The sequence below is a fragment of the Tetrao urogallus genome, assembly GCF_951394365.1.
Source record: "Tetrao urogallus genome assembly, chromosome: 1".
NCBI lineage: Eukaryota > Metazoa > Chordata > Aves > Galliformes > Phasianidae > Tetrao > Tetrao urogallus.
This window is the reverse complement of record NC_136813.1, coordinates 74,121,296-74,143,721: the sequence shown is the minus strand read 5'-3', so window position 1 is coordinate 74,143,721 and position 22,426 is coordinate 74,121,296. Positions and strand designations below refer to the sequence as shown.

The window sequence follows — 22,426 nt, the reverse complement described above, 5'->3', positions numbered from 1 at the left end:
GTAATGACAAAGTACTCTTTGTGAGATAATCTAACTCACAGAGTTGTATTTGAAATACAACTCTGAGAGAGCTGTAACGTAAAATAAGAACCCTAAGAAAGCTGTAGCTTAAATATAAAAGAGCTGAAAAGAAAACAGACTTGCTCATCAGAACAAATTGCTTCAATTAAAGTTACAGTGATTGTCTTGAGCTGTTTTTCTTTTGTGTGCATGGTTCTGCAGAGTGGACTCAGCTGAGTGCTTAATAAGCTAATTAAATTTGTCACAGGATTTTGGCACTAGGGCTAGTGTAACATTGGCTTTCAGAACTGTCTGCAGTGGTTCTCTATAAATTGTCTATTTTTTGTTGCTGTTTGTTTAAAACTTAATAAGCACAGGGAAGTTTTTTTCTGAATAAACATACTCTTTTATTAAAATAAGCAAAATAGAATGAAAAAATGCTTGCTTACCGTGGTGAATAGGTAGCTTAGCATCATGCAGTCCTTCACTCACTCTCTCCCTGTCTCCCAATGGGATGGGGAAGAGATTATCGAAAACAAAATAAAACCCAGGGTAGCCAAGGTAGAGATATTGTGACATTGCAGGACCTGAAACAAAACAGAGACAAAGCATTAATGTTCCTGAAGTGATTAGTAAAGTGATACAAGTTGTTGCATTTTCAGTGCCTTCACTGCTGTATGTTGAGCGTCTCGGCTTTTCTCATTAACTTTTATATGTTTTCTAATGACAACGAAACAACCCAAGTGGTAGATTTCTGAAAGAAAACTGTATTTCATGGATAGTTAAAGTTGCTGTTCATCAACTGTGTGGTTTAAGACCCTTGGACTGTTTTACATTTACGATGTGGTGTATTGTGTCAGTGATTCATTATTTGTTTGATGTTGACTGTCAGGGGTGTAATATGTGATCCCTGCAAAATCCCTGTGGTATTAACAGTTTTGAGAGATTTGGGTTGAAAAACAAAAACAAGACTGACTTATGTCTTATCTTGTATTGCATCCTCCCTACTAATGCTTTTGTGGTTCCTCTCCTCCTTTGCCATTCTTTACTCTTCAAAGAGCTAATGCATGGTAAGATTTATTTTATGGAGGAAAGCACAATCTCTTTGAAGAATCCAGTCAGTTGTTCACAGTAACAGCCACTTGATGATTTGTCTTTTATCTGTTCAAATAAATTCTGTAAAATAGAGCAAAGTTTTCTGTAATATGAATTGGTTTTCTGATTCTTATTACTGCCTTGGTTAGTAGAGCAGCAGTAGTGCTTTTTCTTTGAAAGCTGCTTGCACAGATGTTATTGCAAACTCATGTAATGTATAAATGTTGAGAGTTGTGTGCTGGTAGCTGCTGAAGTTGAGCAGTGCCGTGGAGCGTATCAGGAAGAAAGATCTTGTTTCAAAGTAGCTGTGGTGTTCATATAGGACTCCTTTTCTTACCTGGCTACAAAAATTAATATCTAAAGAATTATATTATCATAAACATTATATCTTGGGGAAGAAAGAGTTGATTTATAATGCAACATACCTACAACAAAACCTGGATGCACAGAATAAGCTGCTTGATATTGAAACTCATTAGAGCTTTTATATTGGCAGAAAATCTGCCACTGGTTAAAACAAGATTGAACTGTTCTATAATGTTTCTTGAAATATACCTCAATTAAAACTTATCAGATAATAGTGCAAGCTTTAATGGCTGCATCCCCTTCTGATTGTGTGTTGCCGACCACACTACTGTAGATGTTGAGAGAAGGATCCAGTATTTTCAGAAGACAAAGACAAACTGGGAGAAATGCTGAAGTCTTCTAAATTCTAGTGGAATTTTTGTTGGGCTTGTAGCCCTGTGTTAGATTCTGATCCAAATTTTAGCAAAAGACATCAGCAGAGCAGATAAAGCTGTGCTTTTGTAGCCTGGCATTATGCCATTTGATAATGGCTGATTTTGAATTTTCCTGAAAAACACATTTAAGCACAGTAATTTAGTGAAATCTCCTGTGACCTGGATAGGCAGATCCACTTCATTTGGAACCGGTGTTTTAACTGCTAAGTTCGAGTTGCACAATGTCTTTTAAGTTGTATCCTTCTCCCTCACTGTATCCCCATCCTTTCTTCTATTCATTGTGTTACTCTCATAATGTTTTCATAGAAGATCTTAGCTCAGCAAATAATAAATAGCAAGGAAATTGTGAAATCTAAATTGTTATGAGAAAACCAGGGGAAAACCTAGTAATAATTTTCTTGACAACTTTAAATATTCATTAAACAGACATTGAAGTGGAACCTTTGTGATTGGAACAGGAGCGCATACTTGAAACATTTTTAGCTGCTTGTGACCATTTCATATCCATTTGACAAGAGTCTGGAGTGCAACTTTAAAATTCTGGGCAAGTGGTGGCGGGGGGAAAATCACCTCCTGGAAAACTTGTATGTGATTTTGGAGGGCAGTGTTTGACATATACACAGGTTGTTGTAAACGTTCTAACATTATTTCTAAGTAAATGAAAGGAAACCAGATAGTTTCACCATTTCTGAAGTAACGTGGGTTTACTGCATTATTTTTGTGTGTTTTTTGGGCTGGTGTTGTTTTGTGTGTGTATATGTGTGTATATGTATATATATGTATATATATATATATATGTATGTATACTTTTAAGCTGAGCACATTGCACAATCCTCATCTTCATGTTTTTGGAAGGCAATTAGAGGATTTGTAATATCCTAGGGGTTTGATCACAGCTTCTGCTCATGACATTTTATAATGAGTATATAGTTTATAAATAACATTTTGAAGGTATAAGGTTATGCAGAGATAATTGCACAGCTGAAATGCATTGGCATAAGGCCAAAGGCTAAGCACTTTCCACCATCTCTTCTAAATTGAATAACTTCAGTTTATGAAGTGTATCATCAGAAAACATTTTCATTACTCCCAGAGGGCAAATTAAGGTTAATAAAAATCCAATTCCAGATTACCCATATGTGTGAATATTTGTATTTTTAGAACCTCGCCTTGTCAATTGTTTCTCATGAAGTGTACATAGAGAATACAGGGATGTGGGTGGTTGTTTCAGTTCATGTGTTCGTACTATTCAGAATAATTTTACCTCTCTGAGACAGAATTTCTCTAAGCACAATTATGAGACTCGTCAAGGTTTTTCAAACTGAAAAAACTAAACTACACTACTTCTGTTAAGCTGTTGTTTCTCACAGCCACTGAATTCCACCATGTTAGTTAACCGACAAGCAGCCATTTGATCCATCTGTTTCAGTCCACAATAACAGGCTTTGTACATTCTCTTCTCTAAATGTTAAATAGTATGTTCTACATGTATGGCAGCCCAGTATTCTGTGTACTCTTAGGCAGTCTGAGAAACAGAATGATCCAGAGTCACAGGATGGCTGAGGCTGGCACGCACCACTGTGTCCATCAGCCTCTGCCCCAGCAGGACACCCAGAACAGCAGGATGCCAGGCCCATGGCCAAGCGCCTCTTGGAGATCTCCAAGGAAGGAAACTCCACAGCCTCTGGACAGCCTGTGTGATGCTCTGTCACCTGCACAAGCACAGAAGTGCTGCCTGGCATTCAGAGGGAACAAGTTTGTTCTGGTTGCCTCTAGTGTTGTTACTGCATACTCTGGAAAAACAAAACCAGCAAAAAACAAATCAAACCAAGTCTTTGGTAACGGTGATTTAGGAGGGAAGTTTTGTTAATCTTCTCCCTCTGTTAAGTTACTTATGTCTGTCATCTGAGACAACACGTGTGCTGGGGTCACCAGTTCTAGTACTCTGCTTTTACAATTTTATATAGCCTTGCTGTGAGTGCTGTCTTCTCTTTGCTGCCCCGTACCCTCTTCCTCTCAAAAAAAGGAGCTCCACTGTCTTAACAAGACAGCTTTCTCTGCTGCTTGGTATAAGAAAGAAAATTGAATATAAAGAATAGTATAAGGAAAAGTACAATAAAGGGCCTAGTAAACAGAGAGAATGAAGTGTTAGGAAAACTGAAGGCAAATAGTAATTGGAAAAGCTTGGCAGGAAACTGAGTGATGTTAATACTTATAAATCTATGAAGCCTGTTATGTGATTGTTGTGCTGTTCTTTTTCTTTGCTGGACATTAACAGTGTTTAAACAATTTTTCTTTAAAGGTCATCGACATGCCAGAACACAATCCTGGGGATATGGGTGGAACAATGAGACTAGGGAAGAGGAGGACTGTTTTCAAAACACAAAATTCTATTTTAAGTAAGTTACGCTTGTGTTCTTTCACTTGCCTTTTGTATAGGGTGATAAAGGATTTTATTAAAGAATTACAACCTGAAGCAAGCAGCTTCCTTGATGTTATTCACTCTGATCATGTTTCCGTGAAATGAGAAAATCTGAAGTCTCATTGAAAAGCTGAATTAGAACCCAGTGCTTTACACTGCTTGAAATAATCAATGATGTTTAGATCTGTTATTAGCCCATTTGGGACTCTATTATACAGCATTAATACAGGTGATACTAAAACTGTGTAAAATAGAATTTCTTGTTTCTGAATAAATATATTTTCTGTATTGCCGTGCCCCAATATTACCGTATTTAGTGATATTGAACCTACAGGAACTATCCTTCTGAGTTTTTAGAAGTTATATCTACTTCAGCAGGAGATCACACTGCAGTATGCATGTACATTTAATGAAAAAAATCTGATTTTAATATTTAGTATTTGCAGCATTATCACTCTTCAGAATCTTAGAGGTAATTTTTGGCAGCTCTGTTCTTGTACCAACACCTTAAATGAGGCAGTACTCCTAATGATGCTAAGATAAAGCAGAGTTTGGGCTGTCGCTGTGAGAGAAGTAATTAAATTCTGGTTTACTGCATACCGTGAACTTGTTTCTTGTTGGTTTGTGATGTAGAGGATTCAAGAGAGCTGCAAGAGTCATTTGCTAAAAAGATCAGAAACCAGAGAGAAAAGCAATGTTCTGTTTGTCAGTAGGAGCATGCCATTTGCCGAGTATAATCCGTTAAGATGGAATGCTAGCAAAAGGCTGTGGAACTTCATTGCACATTTTGCATATGATTGTTATAAAACCAGCAGGGATTTCATGTTACTTTTTCACTCAAATGTCTGTTTTCATTATTATTTAGACATTTACAATTTAAACTGTGAAGCTTATAAGCTATTTCTAGTTGAGGAATACTCAGTATGAATCCTGAACAAACTTAGGTAGAAACTAAAATGATTCCAAAAAAACCCAGAAAGCTTGAGTGAGATGAAGTGTCCTGTTACAAAGTTTTCCACATGAAAAACTTCTGAGTTTTAAATTATTAGCTATATTTATAATTAGTTAAAGCAATGCATTAGTATTAGTTTTTCTTGTTGTATTTTCAGGGAAACTTTATGGTGATGAAATGTTTGTGGAGGAACGACACAGGCATCGATATGAGGTAAGCACTGCTAATGGACTTTGTGCTCCAAACTTTAAGCTTAAACAAACTGTATTTCACTCGGTAGACATGACTCTTATTAAAGCCAGTGGGAGATTTCTTACATAACCATAGAACAAGACTTACTAATGTTTAGATAGTCATTTATATTGTGAGGAACATTCATGCTTTGGTTCACCTACGTAGGTGCTTGGAGCTGAGCTAACTTTGAAATTAGATCAGACTTCTCAAGGTTTTGTCCTGTCTTGCTGAGAAATTCTTTTGAGAGAGAGATTGCTCAATATCTTTGGACAATTTGTTCCAATGCTTAGCAATTGATTGCGAGCTATGTTTCCTTTATATCTACCAGAAATTCCTTGGTTGTTTGGGTCTTTATTGTCTCACTCTTCTGCTTTGCACCTCCAAGCAAAGTCTGGCTACATCTCCTTTATACCATCCCATTAGATAGCTGAAGTCAACAACCACCTCCACACTTCACCTTCTCTTTTCCACGTTGAACAAACCTAGCTCCTTCAGTCTCTTCTGCATTATATGTGCTTCAGTCCCCTAAACGTCCCAGTGGACATCCTATAGATTTCACAGTATTTTGTTAATACGTCTTTCTTGTGCTGAGGGGCCTGAAACTGGACACGGTATTGCAGAGGTGTTATTACAAGTTTTAAAGAAAGGGGAATAATGTAATGACAAGATTGTTTCTTAGACTATTTTTTAACCATTACCTGACTTGACTTCCTATGAGATATTTGAAAGGTGTAGGTTTATAATCTTTAAGTGTATTGCTCCTGGGCTGACTGGGTTTAGATTATGCTCAGAAAGTCCACATTCTGCTATAATCTAAATATAGGCAGACTTCGGGCATCTATAACTTAGATGCTAATCCAGATCACTTGCTTCCAAGCAATTATCCCAATTCTACTGGCCTCTGGTATAGGTCCTCTTCAGTGAGAACATCTGAGGAAAGGCATCTTTACATATTCAAAATGCTATTGTCTAGGGAAACTGACAGTAGTTGGGAATGCTGTGTTAGTTCAGAAATGGTTCAGAAGGCATTTGAAGGTATCTCTAAAGGGGCCTAAACTGTGAGATGTATGCATGGTAAAATCTGGTTCAAACAACGCTAAGTTTCCTTTAAGCTGGGAAAAGAGTGCAATGGTGGTAAGGGTGTTCTGTTTGAATATTAACGGAGTAAGTAGAACATTACCAAGGAGATGAAACATTTTATTCTAGAGCTCCTGTCTGGGTGATTTTTGACAGCTTATGCCATAGACAGTTGAACTGAACAGCCTTCCACTTGCTATAGTTGGCCATTTCAAAAATGAGGAACACATGCTCTTTAGGATCAGGAGGATAGTGAGCAAAAGGGACCCTGTCTTTAATCTTTTGTTTGTATTTATTGTTAAGTTTTTAAGTTACTGACTCATCTCATGTTAATGTAAGCATGCCTATTTTTTGAAAGCTACTACCCGAGTATCAACAAAGAAAGCAAAAATTCTCAGCTCTTTTTCCAAATATTTTTGTTCTTGCATACATAATAAAAGCATTACAGTTATATCAAAAAGTTGCATCAAAAAATAAATAAAACTACAACTGTTTTCAATATTTCAGGTGAACCCAGAATTAACTCACTGCTTTGAAGAGAAAGGTTTGAAATTTGTTGGCCATGATACAGAAGGAAACAGAATGGAAATGATTGAACTGGAGAGTAAGTGTCTCACTTGTCTGTAGTACTTTCTGTATCTGTTAAAACTACATAAGCTATAGGTAAGTAAATGGCAAGTAAGTCAGTACTTACCTGTTGAAACAGCCAGGATCATGTTAGGAGTTACTGTTGAGTCCACTTGTGTATAACAATAAATTAAGATTCAGTGGCTTTCAAGAGCCACTGTCTTATGTCCTGTCTTCTCCTCAGGGATTCTGCATGAATTAGGTTATCAGAGAGATACATACAGTTTCTGCAAAATATTGTAATTCTAGCTCAGTGCTACATGGAATCACAGAATGGTTTGGGAAGTTGTGTATTCCAACCCTCTGTTCAAAACAGCTACCTTTGATCAGGTTGCTAAGAGCCATATCCAGTCAAATTTTTCATTGTCTCCAAATATGCAACTGGTTGGACTTCTTGCCACTGTTCTTTGAACCCAGCAGTCTAGCCATTTTTAGGACATTTTGTAGTTTACCCATTCCTTCCATAGCTTCCAATTTGGTTGCTAGGAAACCATGTTAAAAGTCTTGCTAAAGTCAGGGTAAAGGAAAGCTACAGCTCTTTGCTCATTCAGAGACTGATTATTTTTAATTCCTTTCCTATCCTTTGTGTCTGAAAATGGATTGGAGTGGCTTTTATTTTGTAATCTTGCTATTTGCCAAGTTGAAGTTGACTGTACTGTTCCTTAGGTTAATGATTCTTGAAGATGAGATTGATGACTGTCTTTTTCTAGCCATCAGGGACCTCCCCTGATCATGTTGGCCTTTTAAAGGTGAAAAACAGCTTTGTGATTACATTGGCCTTAAGTACCCTCAGATATTCTCAGTCATGTTTCAATAACTGGTTTATTTTATCTGAGTTGTATACATGCAGTATAACCAAGCTAAGAAACATCTCTGTATAAATCCCCATCTTTGCAAACAGAGACCTTCTAAACTTGACTAAGTGAAGTAGTCAGTAGCCAGACTTAATTTTCAAGTTGACCCTGCTTTGAGTAGGAGATAGGACTAGAAACTGAAGTACCTTCCAAACTCAATGTGTGTCTCCTTCAGTTACCCCCATTTAGAATCAGAAAAAAAAATGGAGTATGAAAATCATACAGAAAGCAAACTCCTGTCTTTCACAGAAGTAATTCATATAAATAAAAAGGCTTAATTCTGTGAAAATCTGATAGGATTGGACTGCTACACCAAGTATGGCTAGATGCTTTTTCGAAAAGATCTCTCAAAATGATAAGAAAGCATGCTGCTTTTTTTTATTGTTAAATGTTTACATAGTTCTGCTCATAGAGACAGCTTCTTAGCTTTTGCTTGAATCTTTGAGTAATTCCTCACTGTTAAGTCACCATTGGCTAAGCGAGTATCAGACTCCTAAACATGAGGGCTACTTTACAAGCTTTTTTTTAAGTGACCTCAAATGCCGTTGATTTAGATAAGCTTGCACAGAAACTTACCATAAAACTACACTATCATTCTATAGAGTGCTATTTCTGAAAAGATGTTTCTGAGAATTCTTTTTATACTCCATAGTATGCTGAAGAACATTCTTGTCATTTTGAACCAGGGTTTGAGTATAGACATCTATTTGAAATATCAAGCAACTGTACATAGAAAGTAAACTCAGAGCAAAAAGTACATATGAATTCATTAACTGTTAACTGTCATGGCAGATTAATTTTCTTATGCAAGCTGAGACTGTTTGGGAGACTATTTTATCTGTCCTGCATAAAACAACTTTTATAAAGAGCATCATTAAATAAATCAGGCAGGATTTTTTAAATTGCATGTTACTGTAAAAAGAATGAAAGCAGCAGTAAAACCTGGAATTATTTCACAACGGGCTGCAAGGAGGCTGATTACTAAAGTCATCATGGAGAGGAGGGTGGGTTGAAGTGGAAGCACAGAAATAACAGCATACTAGATAGCTTAGGCAAAGCTTTTAGGAAAATATCCCTGCAGGAAATATTTGATGCTTTGTCTTATTTTGTTGCTTTAAAGAATTAAATTGCATAGCAGAGAGAGAGAAATTTTAGGATAAATTTAGGATCTCAGATTCTTTTTATGGCATAGCAACAGAACAAAGAGCAGTATACTTATATTGTTTATCTTCAGAGAATAAAACCCCCTACTTTCTTGTTATCACTTATTCTATATGGCAGAGAAATTCCTTGAATGTTTGGGATTGTTTTGGAAATTGGCCAATCAGAAAAGATCTGTACTTACTTTCATCTTGTGTCCTGGTAGTAGATATGGTTAACATTAGGCTCCTTTAAGCTGATATTTAGAGAAGGAACAGGTGCACAGCATGAAAGAGCACAAAAATATTGTTCCATCCTTATCCTTCCAAGAAAGATAGGGGTGCAGAAGCAGTATTCATGAGTTGCTTTGACTGGAGAAGCAGCTGAAGATTGAAGAGAAGACTACTGATTAGTGTAATAAATGACACTAAATGCTGATGATATTCTCGTCCTTCATCACAGAACATACAGTGGGAAAGCAGTGCACTGTAGGAAATGGATGCAATTTGTCTGTAAAAAAGATGGCTTCTGAATTAGGAAGAGGTTCCTAAGCAAAAGGAGAGACTATCCTAACACCTTTCCTGTGGGAGCAAAAAATCCTAGGGGTTGTTACGAGGACTTTTGGCCTTTGTATGTGAGACTACATGATGCAGCTTTATTCAATAGCAGAAAACAGTGTTATTGATCCAGCAGTTCCCTTCCAGGCCAAATTGTTTGAAACTTGTTTTCCCCAATTTTCGGTGTAAATAGCTTCCGTGTTCATCTCTTAGTATGTAAATAGTTGCTGTATTGTAGTGCCTAGCCTTTTACAAACTTTTTCATTTTCCACTTAGATGCATGTAGGTGCACGTTCTGAATATGCATGCATAAATATAAATTTTGGATACCAGAACAGTAGGAAAAAAGCTTGGGAAATGGTTAAATCATGGTTGCCTACATAGCATTGTTTTCTCCTGTACATGTCTGTAGATATTTATAATCTACCTTTTAATTACATCGTTGGGTACATTAAGGTTGAATCGGGATGATTTTTCATTGATTTGCTTTACAAACCTTTTGCCGCCATTGTCAGTTGCTTTCCATGGAAAAAAAAAAAAAAAAAAAGTTGAAGTTATTATCCTTAAATTTACACATGCTGATCTGATTTCTTGACTCTTATGTGGTATCTTCAAGAAATTTTTATTCCAGCAGTTGTTCTAGTATCCTCTTCTTGGATCCTTTAATTTTCTCTATGACATCTGTCTTGTAGATCACCCATATTTTGTGGGAGTTCAATTCCACCCAGAGTTTTCCTCAAGACCTATGAAACCTTCACCTCCATACCTTGGGCTGTTGCTTGCAGCAACTGGAACACTTAACGCATACTTGCAGCGTGGATGTAAATTGTCTCCAAGGTAATCTTTCTTATTTATTTGCCTGCAGTTTCAACCACGTTATTGGAGGGAGGAGTATTCTGTCCATCAGCTCAGAAGACCAGGAAAGAAAAATGATTTCTTCATATATTGATATATTTATTCCTGTGTATGCTCAGCATAAACTCTGGTGTAAATGTGTCTGCAAACAGCTTATTCCTTCCCTTCTTCATGTACAGAGGTTCTGAGGGTTTGATCCCTGTTACAACCAGAAGGAAGTAAAAAACCTTTAGCAAAGCAAAGTGAAGTTAATTTTGGTTTCTGGCCTACTCTGTTAATTTACAATGAAATGAAATTCTTACCCAGTTATGTTTTCATGGCTGCAGAAATAAAAAAGAAAGCTATGCCCAGAGAAAGTGAGCATTAGAAAAGGAAAACACTTTAAGGCTAAAATAGAAGCATTTGCATAGGAAGAACTTTCAGGAGGGAATTTCATTGCTCATTACAGCGCAACCACTCTCCGCCTGCTGAGTGGAAAGGATTTCTTATTTAAACTGTTAGACCTCAGAATAGGAATGATGTCATTGAACATTAAACCTAAGATATGTCATAACAAGACTTTGAATCAAATTTGAGGAGACGATTTTCTGCGCACCTCACCCTATACTGAGTACGTGAGTTGTAGTTATGCTGTTGACTGCCACAAACAAACAAAAAAGTATCCACCAAAAAAGCTCACACAGAACATCACAGACAGTTTTGAACTAGTCACTCCAAGTCATCTTGTGCAGAGAATATGCTCTGTTAAATAGTCAAGTAGCTTATCCTAATAGTTGAGTGCTTTAGAGGCGTTATACCCTAGAAGTACTTGTTTCCATTGGCTGGTAAGAAGCTGGTGATATCAAGCTTAGATGAAGATGTCTTGATGCTGTGTGAATGGAATTCTGTGCACGAGACTCAGCTGACATTGGGAACTTTTATCCGACCAGATATGTTCTGGCCTCTTGGTTGCAGGTTTCGTTATTTTGTGTCCTAATGAAAACCTTATCCCAGGCCCAGTTATGTGAGTGCAGAAGTCTGGCATGTTGGAAGTGAGGAGACTTTGGTATATGATGAAGGGATTCTTTAATTGAATTGTGCTTTATGGAAGCATAGAATCAAATGCTGATGGTGGATAGTACTGTTCTATAGAGACAAAAGCTTGAAAATACGCATTGAGGAATAGAGGTGACTGCAATTGTAACTATTGCACAAAGTTTTAATAGCTGTAATTTTAATCATTCAGATTTTTGTGTGTGTGAGGTAAATAATAATAATTGATAGATTTGTTTTTACTAGGTTCTAGAAAGCTTATAACAATTATTTCTTTCAAACATCCACAGCCTATACTAAATGTGATTACATTTATCTTTGATTTGCATTGATGAGGAAATGCACTTAGCTTAGCTCCTGCCTTTACTTGGTTTAGCATTGCTGTAACAGATGTTTAAATTGCTAACACTCCTGGAAAAGGATTTTTTGGTCAATTATATATTAAAAAAAAAAAAAAAAGATGAAAAATGCTCCTCTGAAACTGTGTTAACTACTTAGTTTTCAAAGGAGTTTGAAAGATTTTCCAAGTGAAACAAATAAAACTTACAAGGAGCACCCATTTTTACGGTTCCCCGTGTTTTGTGACAAAAACATGGAAAGCAGGCAGTTTGGAGCTTATGAGCAGATTATTGAGAAATACAGATTTAAAGTTACTCGTGAGTGTTTGTTCTTGTCGTTTTGCAGCTGAGATTGGTTGCTGAGGTGAAGTGTTGTAGCACTCCATAGATAGCTCTTGTGCCCCTAACTTTCAGCTGCCTCTCATATCATACTGGATCTTTTATCTTGTCTCCTTCCATGCATTAGACTGCATAGTAAATGTAAACTTCTGTCAGTAGAACAAAAACCTCTGCAATGGGCGTGGATTTGGTAATAATGGGCATGCAAATATGCAAAGAGCTGATTTTATTGCTATGTTGTGAAAAGATGGGGATCTGAGGAAAAGCACTGAAACAAAGCAGAAAACCATAATGTAATTTCTCAGCAGAGAATGTTTGCTAACTCCAGTCTGATTGTATGTGTACTGCAACTCTTCTTGCAATTCACTGCAAAGCAAAATACAAGCTAAGGTACTGTATTTCCATTAACTATGTCTAGATTAGAAAGGGGTTGAAGTGACCACAATTCTTCATCTCTACGCACTCAGTGGACTGTCTTAGAAGACTGAAATGATTGATTAGATGTAGTGATGCTGTGCGTACTCAGTGTTTTGTTCTGATTTTCTCTTGGTCTGAAGTATAAATATAAGGCCCTGTGAGGCCAGGCTTATTTATTTTTCTCCTCACTACTTTCATAGCCAGCTCATTTAGGTAAGGTTTATACATCACACATAATAGTAGTAGATTTTTGTGTTTAATATCTGTGTAACAACTTAGTGTAATCTGGAAAGAAGCACATGTTTCTTCTTGAGAGGCAGTGATTGGAGTTTCTCTTCAGATTATTTATCAGCTGAATATGGTTTATATCACAGTAAATCTTTTGAAATTGATATATCATTATTGGTTTGAAGATATATATGCCAAGATTCACATGTGCCTGTTTGCAGCTCATCTCTTGAGGTGGTTCAGGTTTTATGGGAGCCTAAATTGTTCTTGTTAACACAATGCCACAACTATCTGTGGATGCTTAGATAAATGATTCAAACAGCAAAAACTGAGAATGACAGTTATTGAGTCTGTAACCCAAGGGCTGACCATTACCTCAGTATTTGCATTATCTTTCTTGCCACTGTGGTCTGCCTGTGAGAAATAAAACTGACTTACACCCAGCAGGGCTCTAAATTAGGAGAGAGTTCGGGGTGCTACTGCAAAATAGTCAAGAACATAGTGACCAGAGCCCTTCATTGGGTTGTGGAATCAAATGTTATACTGTACCATCTTTCTCCTGGGGATGAACTTGGGCTCTTCTCCATTCACCTTACTGGTGCTGAAACATTTTTACCTAGATTTCCAGGGGCCTTGTAAAGATGCTTGGAGCTCTGGCACGTGTTTTTGTTATGCCACTAGGCAGCAGAGCCAACAAAAGAAAAACGTAATGGAGCTCTTCTCTGAAGGTTTTGGGTTTAATCCAAAGTTATCATGAAACTGCATGCCTCTGCAATCAGCAATTTTACTCTGTGTTCTGTAGACAATTTTTGCTATTTTGCTTTGATGTGAAAATATAATCATGTTTAATAATACTGAATTTTTATTCCATGTGTTTCCATGCGTACTTTCAGAAAGAAGTAAGTACAGTGTCAGTGATGTTGTGTTTGTGTGTGTGCATCTGGCATGCTTGATCATACTGTTAACAGCACTTTCCTCACTTGAACTGTGTAATTGTTTGCCAGCTGGTGGAGTGATCAAATCAAGCATTTGTAGTTAGTCTGATATGACACACTCTTTACAAGAGTTGCATCAACAACGTGAATGTCTTGCAAAGAAAGGGCAGAATGCTGTAGGTAAAGTCTTAATACTTGTTTGAGTAGTTGGAATACCGACCTTGTCTTTTATGAAAGTTGCTACAGTGATTTGTTGTAACTGTGGGGGTCTTTCCAAGCAGTCAGAGGTAGAAATTCAATGAGATGGCAGTTGGTTCCATTTCTCTTGTCGCACTCTGTTAAAATGGCTGACATTATCTTTGACTGTGTTTTTGCAAAATGGAGAGAGTGAACTTTGGGCTAGAAAGCAGTACTCGTCATGTACCAGTATGAATGAGTGCAATTCCTTTACCATTCCTCATTAGAGTTTACATCAAAGATCTCTAACTATGGCATTACATAGTTCCCCTTGAAACACTGCAGTTACTGAAGATCAACTGATAAGCTGTGTCTCGGTAGGTCATAGGCTGCTTATGTTCTTGATGGCCCAGCGGGAGATCCCGACCTGAGCTGGGGGGTTACATGACTGAGGTCCTGTTGGCTGAGAGAGAAAATTGCATGATAAGAGCACGATGTGGCAAGGCAGTTGTGCAGTGGTTGGAGTGGATGTGCTACCCAGTGCTGGTACTGGTGCTCCCACACGAATGAGGTTAGAGATCTCCACCTGTATTCTGTTAACCATATGCTACTCTCTGCAGTATCAGAGAACTGGCCAGCGCTATTACTGTACTCATTAGTTCCCTGGGCTCCCTTTGCTGAATTCTAATCTTGGGAAAGTCATATATGTGGAAAGCAAACTGTAGAGGTGAAGCATGGTGTGGGGGGAAGCTAAGACTGGAGTATTTTGTGGAGAGGTGCATTTTGTGCAGAGTTGAAATAAACGTTGAGACTTGATAGGTATCACTGAATATTGAAGATTCTACAAGATCCTGTCCAGCTGGCTACGAATGTGGTTTGTGGGCACTTCTTTCTTTCAGTCATTGTGGTGATTCCTGTCCTTCACTGTTTCCTTGTTCTAGCCACTTATAAAATGATCACTTGCATGGCAGCTTGTTCTGTTTAAAAAAAAAAAATAAAAAAAAAATCTACTTTTCTCAAGATATAGCAAAAGGGGATAAAATGAAAGGAAAAAGTGTCAGAATGATCCTCGGTGAAAATGCAAGAGTGAGAATCATAATTTTAATTTAAATAGAAGATTTCTGAGTAAATAGTATTAACTTTTCTCTTGGTTAAAGTATAATTTTCTTTATCCTGAAGGAGAAATTTCTGTTAGTCTAACACTGAATACCTGTTGTTCTCCATGCTGTTGATCACGATCGCATGTGTGTAACACCACAGCAAACTGTAGAATGAACACACAGTATCCAAGCAGGGGAAAGAAAAGAATTGAATATCCTGTTAGTATGGTGAAATATTGTTCCTCATCAGTTCCTAGACTTCAAACTTAAGCCCTTTCCTGTAGAGGAATACATTCTAAAATACCAGAATTGAACATTAGTTTAAAATAGTTTTCTGGAAATGGGATACATTTGAGGAAAGTGTGTGTCATGTACATCATCTGTGTGGGAGGGCTTGAAATCAAACTTGTGTCACTGTTCATGTTTTCTAACTATGTATTGCTTTTAACAGCGAAAGCTACAGTGACCTCAGTGATGACAGCTCTCCAGAGAAAGAGTTTCCTAAATCAGAAACAAGCTAAAATGGTTGTATGAGAACACAGAAATGGATGATGCTATTGAGGTAAAATGAATTGTTTTGGTACTGCTTTATGACGTTTACTTGTTCCTTACTTACAACAGGAGACAAAGTTACCTTGATTCTCCCTTTTGTTTCAAATCCCATCAGAAAACAAATAAGAAATTGTTTCTCTGTTTCAATGTTTTCTTCCTTGCCTGCAGCACTTAATTGTTCTCCTTCTCTTCTGCTTAACTCTGCAATTGCATTATTAAAGTCTGCTAAGTGTTTTGAGTACAGCTTATAGGTAAGATGCTGTACATAATCGAGTTGTGAGTTGTGTTAGTGTTTGATAATACAATGAAAGTACACTCAGAAATTCTTTTTTTTGTTACTTCAGTTTGCAGGTATGGACCATTTTGAGTACACTGTGTTAACATGACTTTTTATTTTGTCTTAACATTCATCTGTAATTTTGTTTGTTGCCTTGTTATGTAACAAAACATATCCCAAGATAAATAGTTGGATTTAATCTGTGTAGTGATAGATACACGAAAGTTTTATGAAATTGTAGTATTGTTTGCTGTACTGATGTTTATTGTAGGTCTGGTTGTTTCTTTCACTTGCAAAGATGGTAGCCATAAAGTCCTTTTCAATTTGGAGATCAGATTTTCTGTGAGCCACCTGACCAACACAGAATCTGGGTGTAAATCTTAATTTTCTTGATACGTTGATCTGAGTTGTGGCTGGTGTGGTACTCTCATCCATGTACACTAACATTTTCCAGTATTTCAGAGCACTTCTGTAAGCAGAATACAACTTTGCCTCCTGTGATTTTTATTCCACTCGTGTGGTTTAGCTACTAAGCAGCTGTGCTTAATTACTAAACAAGTGATTAAGGCTGCATATGAATGATGCATTTCCATGACCGATAAAAAACTGGTGTGAGGTGCTAGAAATTGCATCTTATGTTATGACAGGAGAACAGAATGCTTACTGATTCCATGATCTGATCCATACAGATACCATACTGACGTGTGTCTTAGAATGACCAAAAAATAAGTGTGCATAATGTTCCTTTTCACTCTTGCCCACATCCTCCCTACCTCCAAACATCGTCATAGCTCTATTTCTTTAGATTGTATAATACAGGATAGACCCTTTAGCTTTGATCTTGCTTTTCTCAGTAGAACTTACAAGTGATAATTCTCTGTTTTCCACTGCACTTGTGACATTCTCAGTGCTTGCATGAATGTTCTTATATGATGCTTTAAAGTAGTCAAGTGCATTTTCTCTGAACATATCACTAGTGGCTACCAAGTATATTCAACATAATTAGTCTAAAAAGAAATAACTAATCCAGATATAAACAAAGGATAGAAGCATTGGCTCACTTTGTTTGTTTTTTTCTTTTTCCATGGGAATGATTCTCCACATTAATCAGAGCTGGATATGCATGTAGATCATATTTAGTTGGTTTGTTTTTTTTTTTTAAATTTATTTATTCTGTTTGACCTGTATGAAATTCATCTACCTATAGTACTTGTCATAAAACTGCTTTGGACTTGAGAGAAACTAACAATCATGAGTTAAGCTGAGTTAAAGAAGAAATGCTCTTAATCATTATTTTTTCCTTTCATTCTTCCTTCCCTTCTCTTTTTATGTTACAGAAAGTTGGAAACAAGTCAATATTGAACACAAAGTGAAGAAAGTGGAAGAGTAAGCTGCTTGAGGTCCTTGTAGTATCTCCTCCTGCACTGTTTTCAGTAATTCTCTTTAGCAAAACCTGTTCTGTATGAATGATATTTTGCTTTAAAAAATGATATAAATTGTTGTGCACTCAGCTATTAATCGTTTTTCATCTTCTCCTATATTTCAGAGTGATCTCAGGCGAATATGTGTTAGTTCACTAGTTCACAGTTATTTTTGCTTTAAGGGAAGATTTGAATGTTTCTATCTTAGGACAGTAAGAAAAAATACATTCATTCTTCTGTATGAGGTAGAAATGCATAAAATACTTACGGGGAAGTTGTTCTTTACTGTTCATAGATAAAACAGATTCAGATTTGCTTCTCTGTTAAGCTTGTTGTGTGTGTATATATAAAGTTTTCTTTTTTGCTGCTCAGTATGTACAAATAAGAAATTGTTTCTCTGTTTCAGCTCTGTGATTGTAATAATTGATGTTGGATATAAATATCACTTCACTTTATAAGTGACTCCTTTTGACCACAGTTCGAGTTTGTTTTCTCTGTTTTCCCTGAAAAAGGTTATACCAAACATAATTCTGACCTACCAAGTTGCAGAAGTGATAGTAGAAGGTGCTTTTGTATTTAAATTTTATAATAGAGAAAGGAAATGTGCTCATATTTTAAAATGCAAGCTGTGCACTTGCATGAAGGTTGTAGAAGAACCAGTCAGAAAGCTGGAGTGTACTCTGGGATCCAGCTGCATAATACTAATTTAAGTTCAGTACTGAATGTAATGAGGAATTAAAGTTTACCCTTGTTTTCTTGCATCCATTGATCCCTCCATTGTCACGGGGCTCATTTCCCAGTAAAACAAAACTGTGTTTTCATTTAGAAATTGCAAGTTTACACCATTGTGTGACAAGTATAGGCTTGGAAAGCCAGCACAGCAGCCAGAATCACTGAGACAATGAGATATGCTGTACTTTGTATCAGCTTGGATCCCATGAGCTGAATTGCAACAATGGAGCTGTCACAGAGTTTGGGCCTGTAACTGGTGGGCCCAAATGCCTGGAATGCCCCTTTCTTATAAAGAAAATTTTTAATTGCTAGCTTTATGTTTCACTTTGGTCTTGGTGAAGTGGTGTTTTTAAGTGATCAAAAGGTTAGTACAAGGTTTAGCAGCATTAGTTATTGGAACCATTTGTTGGAAATATGAAGGTTGGGGGCAGGGTTGGCTGCAGAAACTGTGAGATGAGTGAAGTCCTGCATCCTGTGTGGAGGAAGCAGGGCAATAAGTAGGATTGCAAACCTGGACTTCAGGTGAGACAAACCTTCCTTGGTGCTTGGGGGAATCCTGTGGGCTTAGAGCCCTAGAAGGTAGGTGTTCCAAGACATATGGTTAATATTCAGGCTTCACTTTCTCCATGCTTCAGATCGGTGCACCTTTACGAGTAAGAACTCAAATGAAGTGGGCAGAAGACTTGCATGGATGAGCAAGAAGCTCCAGGGTAAACTCAGATTAAAGAAGTATGTGGGGGGAAAAAGGGACAGGCCACTTTGTAGAAATATAAGAACATTGTTAAAGTATGCAGGAATGTAATGGGAAAGACTAAGGCCCACTTAATTAAATCCGGCAAGGGGAGTCAGGAGCAGTGAGGGCTATTGCTACATCAGTAGCAAAAGGAAGATTAGGGAAAAATGTGGACCCATTCATAAATGGGGTGGGTGCCCTAGTGATGAAGAGTACAGGGAAGGTGGAATTACTGAATGGCTTCTTTGCTTCAGTCTTTACTGCTAAGGCCAGCAGCCCACAGGAATCTCATACTCTGGAGACAGAAGATAAAGTTTGGAGAGAGTTTCCTGTTGTTATTGATCACTTGAGCAAACCTGATGCGTATCCATGTACCCCAGTAGGATGCAGTTACGAGTGCTGAGTATGCTGGCAGATATTATTGCTAGGCTACTCCATCATTTTTGCAAGATCAGGGATGGCCAGCATCATTTGAGTCTTCAAAAAGGGCAAGAAGGGCCCAGGAAACTACAGGCCAGTCAGTTTCACCTCTGTCCCTGGGAAGCTGATGGAACAACTTATTCTGGATGTCATCCTTAAGCATGTGGAAGAAAAGAGATCAGGAAGAACTGGCCTTGTAGATGAGGAGAGAGTACTGGCTGAAGTCAAAGTAAACAACAAGATGATTTTCAACAGTGTCTCCCATAACATCCTCATAGGTAAGCTCAGGAAGTGGGGGTTAAATGAGTAATAACCATATGTATTAGTACAGTTAGGGTCTGACATGCTGGGAAAGCAGTTCTGTGGACCAGGGAATCCTGGTGGAAAACAATCATGAGCCAGCATGTGTCCTTTTGTCCAAAAAGACATTCAGATTGCTGGACAAGAGCATTGCTAGCAGGTTGAGGAACGTTATACTCTGCCTCCACTCAGCCCTGGTGAGGCTGTGTCTGGTTCTGAGTTTCCTGGAGGGAGTCCAGCAAAGCGGTGCAAAGATGGTTAAGGAACTGGAGCATCAAGGGAGCTGAGCCTTTTTAGCCTGGAGGGAGACTGAGAGGGGATCTCATCAAAGTACACAAATATCTTATGTGGAGGGTGTCATGAGGATGGGACTATACTCTTCAATAACAGCCAGCAGCAATATGAGAGGGAATGGGCACAAACACACTAAGTTCCATTAGAATATGAGGAAAAACTTACTTACTGTGAAGGTGATGGAGCACTGGAACAAGTCATCCAAGAGGCTGTGGAATTATCCTTTCTGGAGGTCTTCAAAACTTGCCTGGACGTGATCCTGTGCAATGTGTTCTAGGTGACCCTTCTTGGAGGCATGGGAGAGATTGGACCAGATGATCTCCAGAAGTCTCTTACAACTTAAGCCATTCAAAGTGTCTGTGTAAATATCTGTACAAAAATAAAAGGTACCATATCCCTTTTACAGCTTTGTAAAACTGTGAGTTTGAGAACTTTGCATTGCTTTAGGAAATCTCAAGTTGCACAACTAATTTCTCTCTTCACTAAATAACTTTTAATGGTAAAGAAGTAAAAAATATGTTCCCTTGGCTGAGATTGTTTTGAAGTTTTAAAGTGATCTGCAAATATGTGCCTTAGAAATAGAAGATATTGATGGAATTGGTATCACTGTATGTCTTCCCCTATAAGAGATACTGGCTCCTGGTTTTTGAAACCAGAATTTTCTTATTCTATCTGTAATTTTGAAATGCATTTTCAAATATATTTGTGTTATTCAGAAGTGTTAAGATGTTGTTTTAAAGAATCACTATGAACTGTGGTGTCGGGAATTTTTCACTTTGTCATTTCTAGTTGAATTTTCTACGTCTGTGGTCATATCTGTCTGGTTCATGTGGTCCTAGTTCATCAAGATGAAATATTAGGAGTTAAATGTCTTAGGAAACTATTGAAATTGGTTTTGTGTAGCTGCATTATGGAGAAGTTGTGATTTATCCCAAAAAGTTGAGGGGGAAACAGTGTGGAGTAAAGCTGGAAACAGCTCCTTAAATATCCAGTACCTTTGTCAATCCTCTTCCTACTACACAAAAAAACTAAATTCTGGAGGTACACACATCCCTATCACGAAAAATCTATCTCCTACTTGAACTGACAAGAGGCAGCAGCGTGCCATTTCTAAACTGAAGGCATACAGGTTTTTATTTGTATGTGAACCATAGAATTTGGATTTTAAGGAATAAAAATGGAATAAAGTGGTTTGCTTTGGATTTATCATTCCAAAATTGAGAATGTAATTAAAGATGTATAGGAAAAAAAGAGTTTTACTCTGAGGGGCCTGATCTGCTTCTGTGCTTTCTGTGACCTTGTCTTGATCTGTTCTTCATCTGTGGGAAGCATGAATTGTTGAGCAGAGGACCTAACGTACAAAAGTTGAGTTTAAGTACTACTGGTTAAAAAGATATACTTGGAGCACAGCAGACTCTGAAATCAGTATTTTTTTCATTCTCTGTTGAGTTACTGTTTGGCTGTTGCTTAGGCTTACGGGCTGTACTTGTATCAATAATTTAGGACATCAGCAGTAGTCTGACAATAGCAGGTGATGGAGCACTAGCACAGGCTGCCCAGACAGGTTGTGTAGTCTCTTTCTCTGAAGATATTAAAAATCTTTGTGAGCATGATCCTGAGCAACCTGTTCTATGTGTCCCTGCTTACCTGGACTTGAGCAAGGCCTTTGACATGGTCCCCCACCACATCCTTATCTCCAAATTGGAGGGATGTGGATTTGATGAGTGGACCACTCAGTGGATAAGAAACTGGTTGAAAGGCCGCAGACAAAGAGTGGTCATCAATGGCTCTGTGTCCAGGTGGAGGCTGGTATCGAGTGGCATCCCCCAGGGGTCTGTCTTGGGATCGGTGCTCTTTAACATCTTTATCAATGATGTCAGTGAAGGAATTCAGTGCACCCTCAGCAAGTTTGCTGATGACACCAAGCTGAGTGGTGCGGTTGACACAATGGAAGAAAGGGATGTCATTCAGAGGGACCTCAAGAGGCTGTAAAGGTGGGCCTGGGTGAACCTGATGAGGTTCAAAACGGCAAAGTGCAGAGTTTTGCACTTGGGCTGCAGGAATCCAGGCATCCATGCAGACTGGAAGGAGCGGTCCTTGAGAGCAGCCCTGTGGAGAAGGACCTGGGGGTCTTGATAGATGAAAAACTTCACGTGAGCCAGCAGTGTGCCCTTGCGGCTCGGAAGGCAAATGGTGTCCTGGGCTCCATCAGAAGAGGGATGACCAGCAGGGACAGGGAGGTGATTGTCCCCCCCTACTCTGCTCTTGTGAGGCCCCATCTGGAGTTCTATGTCCAAGTGTGGAGCCCCCAGTCCAAGAAAGACAGAGAGCTGTTGGAGAGGGTCCAGAGGAGAGCCACAAATATGATCAGGGGACTGGAGCACCTCCCCTATGAAGACAGGCTGAGGGAGCTGGGCTTGTTCAGCCTGGAGAAAAGAAGGCAGCGGGGTGACCTCATTGCAGCCTTTCAGTACCTAAAGGGAGCCTATAAACAGGAGGGGAATAAACTCTTTGAAAGGGTGGATAACAGCAGGACAAGGGGAAATGGTTTTAAGTTGAGGGAGGGAAGATTTAGGTT

The 22,426-nt window shown here is 38.2% G+C and overlaps 1 protein-coding gene across 1 annotated transcript in view; it reads left to right on the top strand.

Moving 5' to 3' along the window:
• CTPS2 (CTP synthase 2) overlaps window positions 1-15,640 on the top strand; it is a gene marked incomplete at both ends in the record, with an annotated part of 51,982 nt that extends 36,342 nt beyond the window's left edge. Inside the window, 5 exons of the mRNA XM_079545467.1 lie at window positions 4,138-4,234; window positions 5,367-5,422; window positions 7,028-7,124; window positions 10,391-10,535; window positions 15,571-15,640. Of these exons, the coding sequence (XP_079401593.1) occupies window positions 4,138-4,234; window positions 5,367-5,422; window positions 7,028-7,124; window positions 10,391-10,535; window positions 15,571-15,640 (465 nt within the window). The remainder of the gene's footprint in view (window positions 1-4,137; window positions 4,235-5,366; window positions 5,423-7,027; window positions 7,125-10,390; window positions 10,536-15,570) is intronic.
• Between the last annotated feature and the right edge of the window lie 6,786 nt (window positions 15,641-22,426).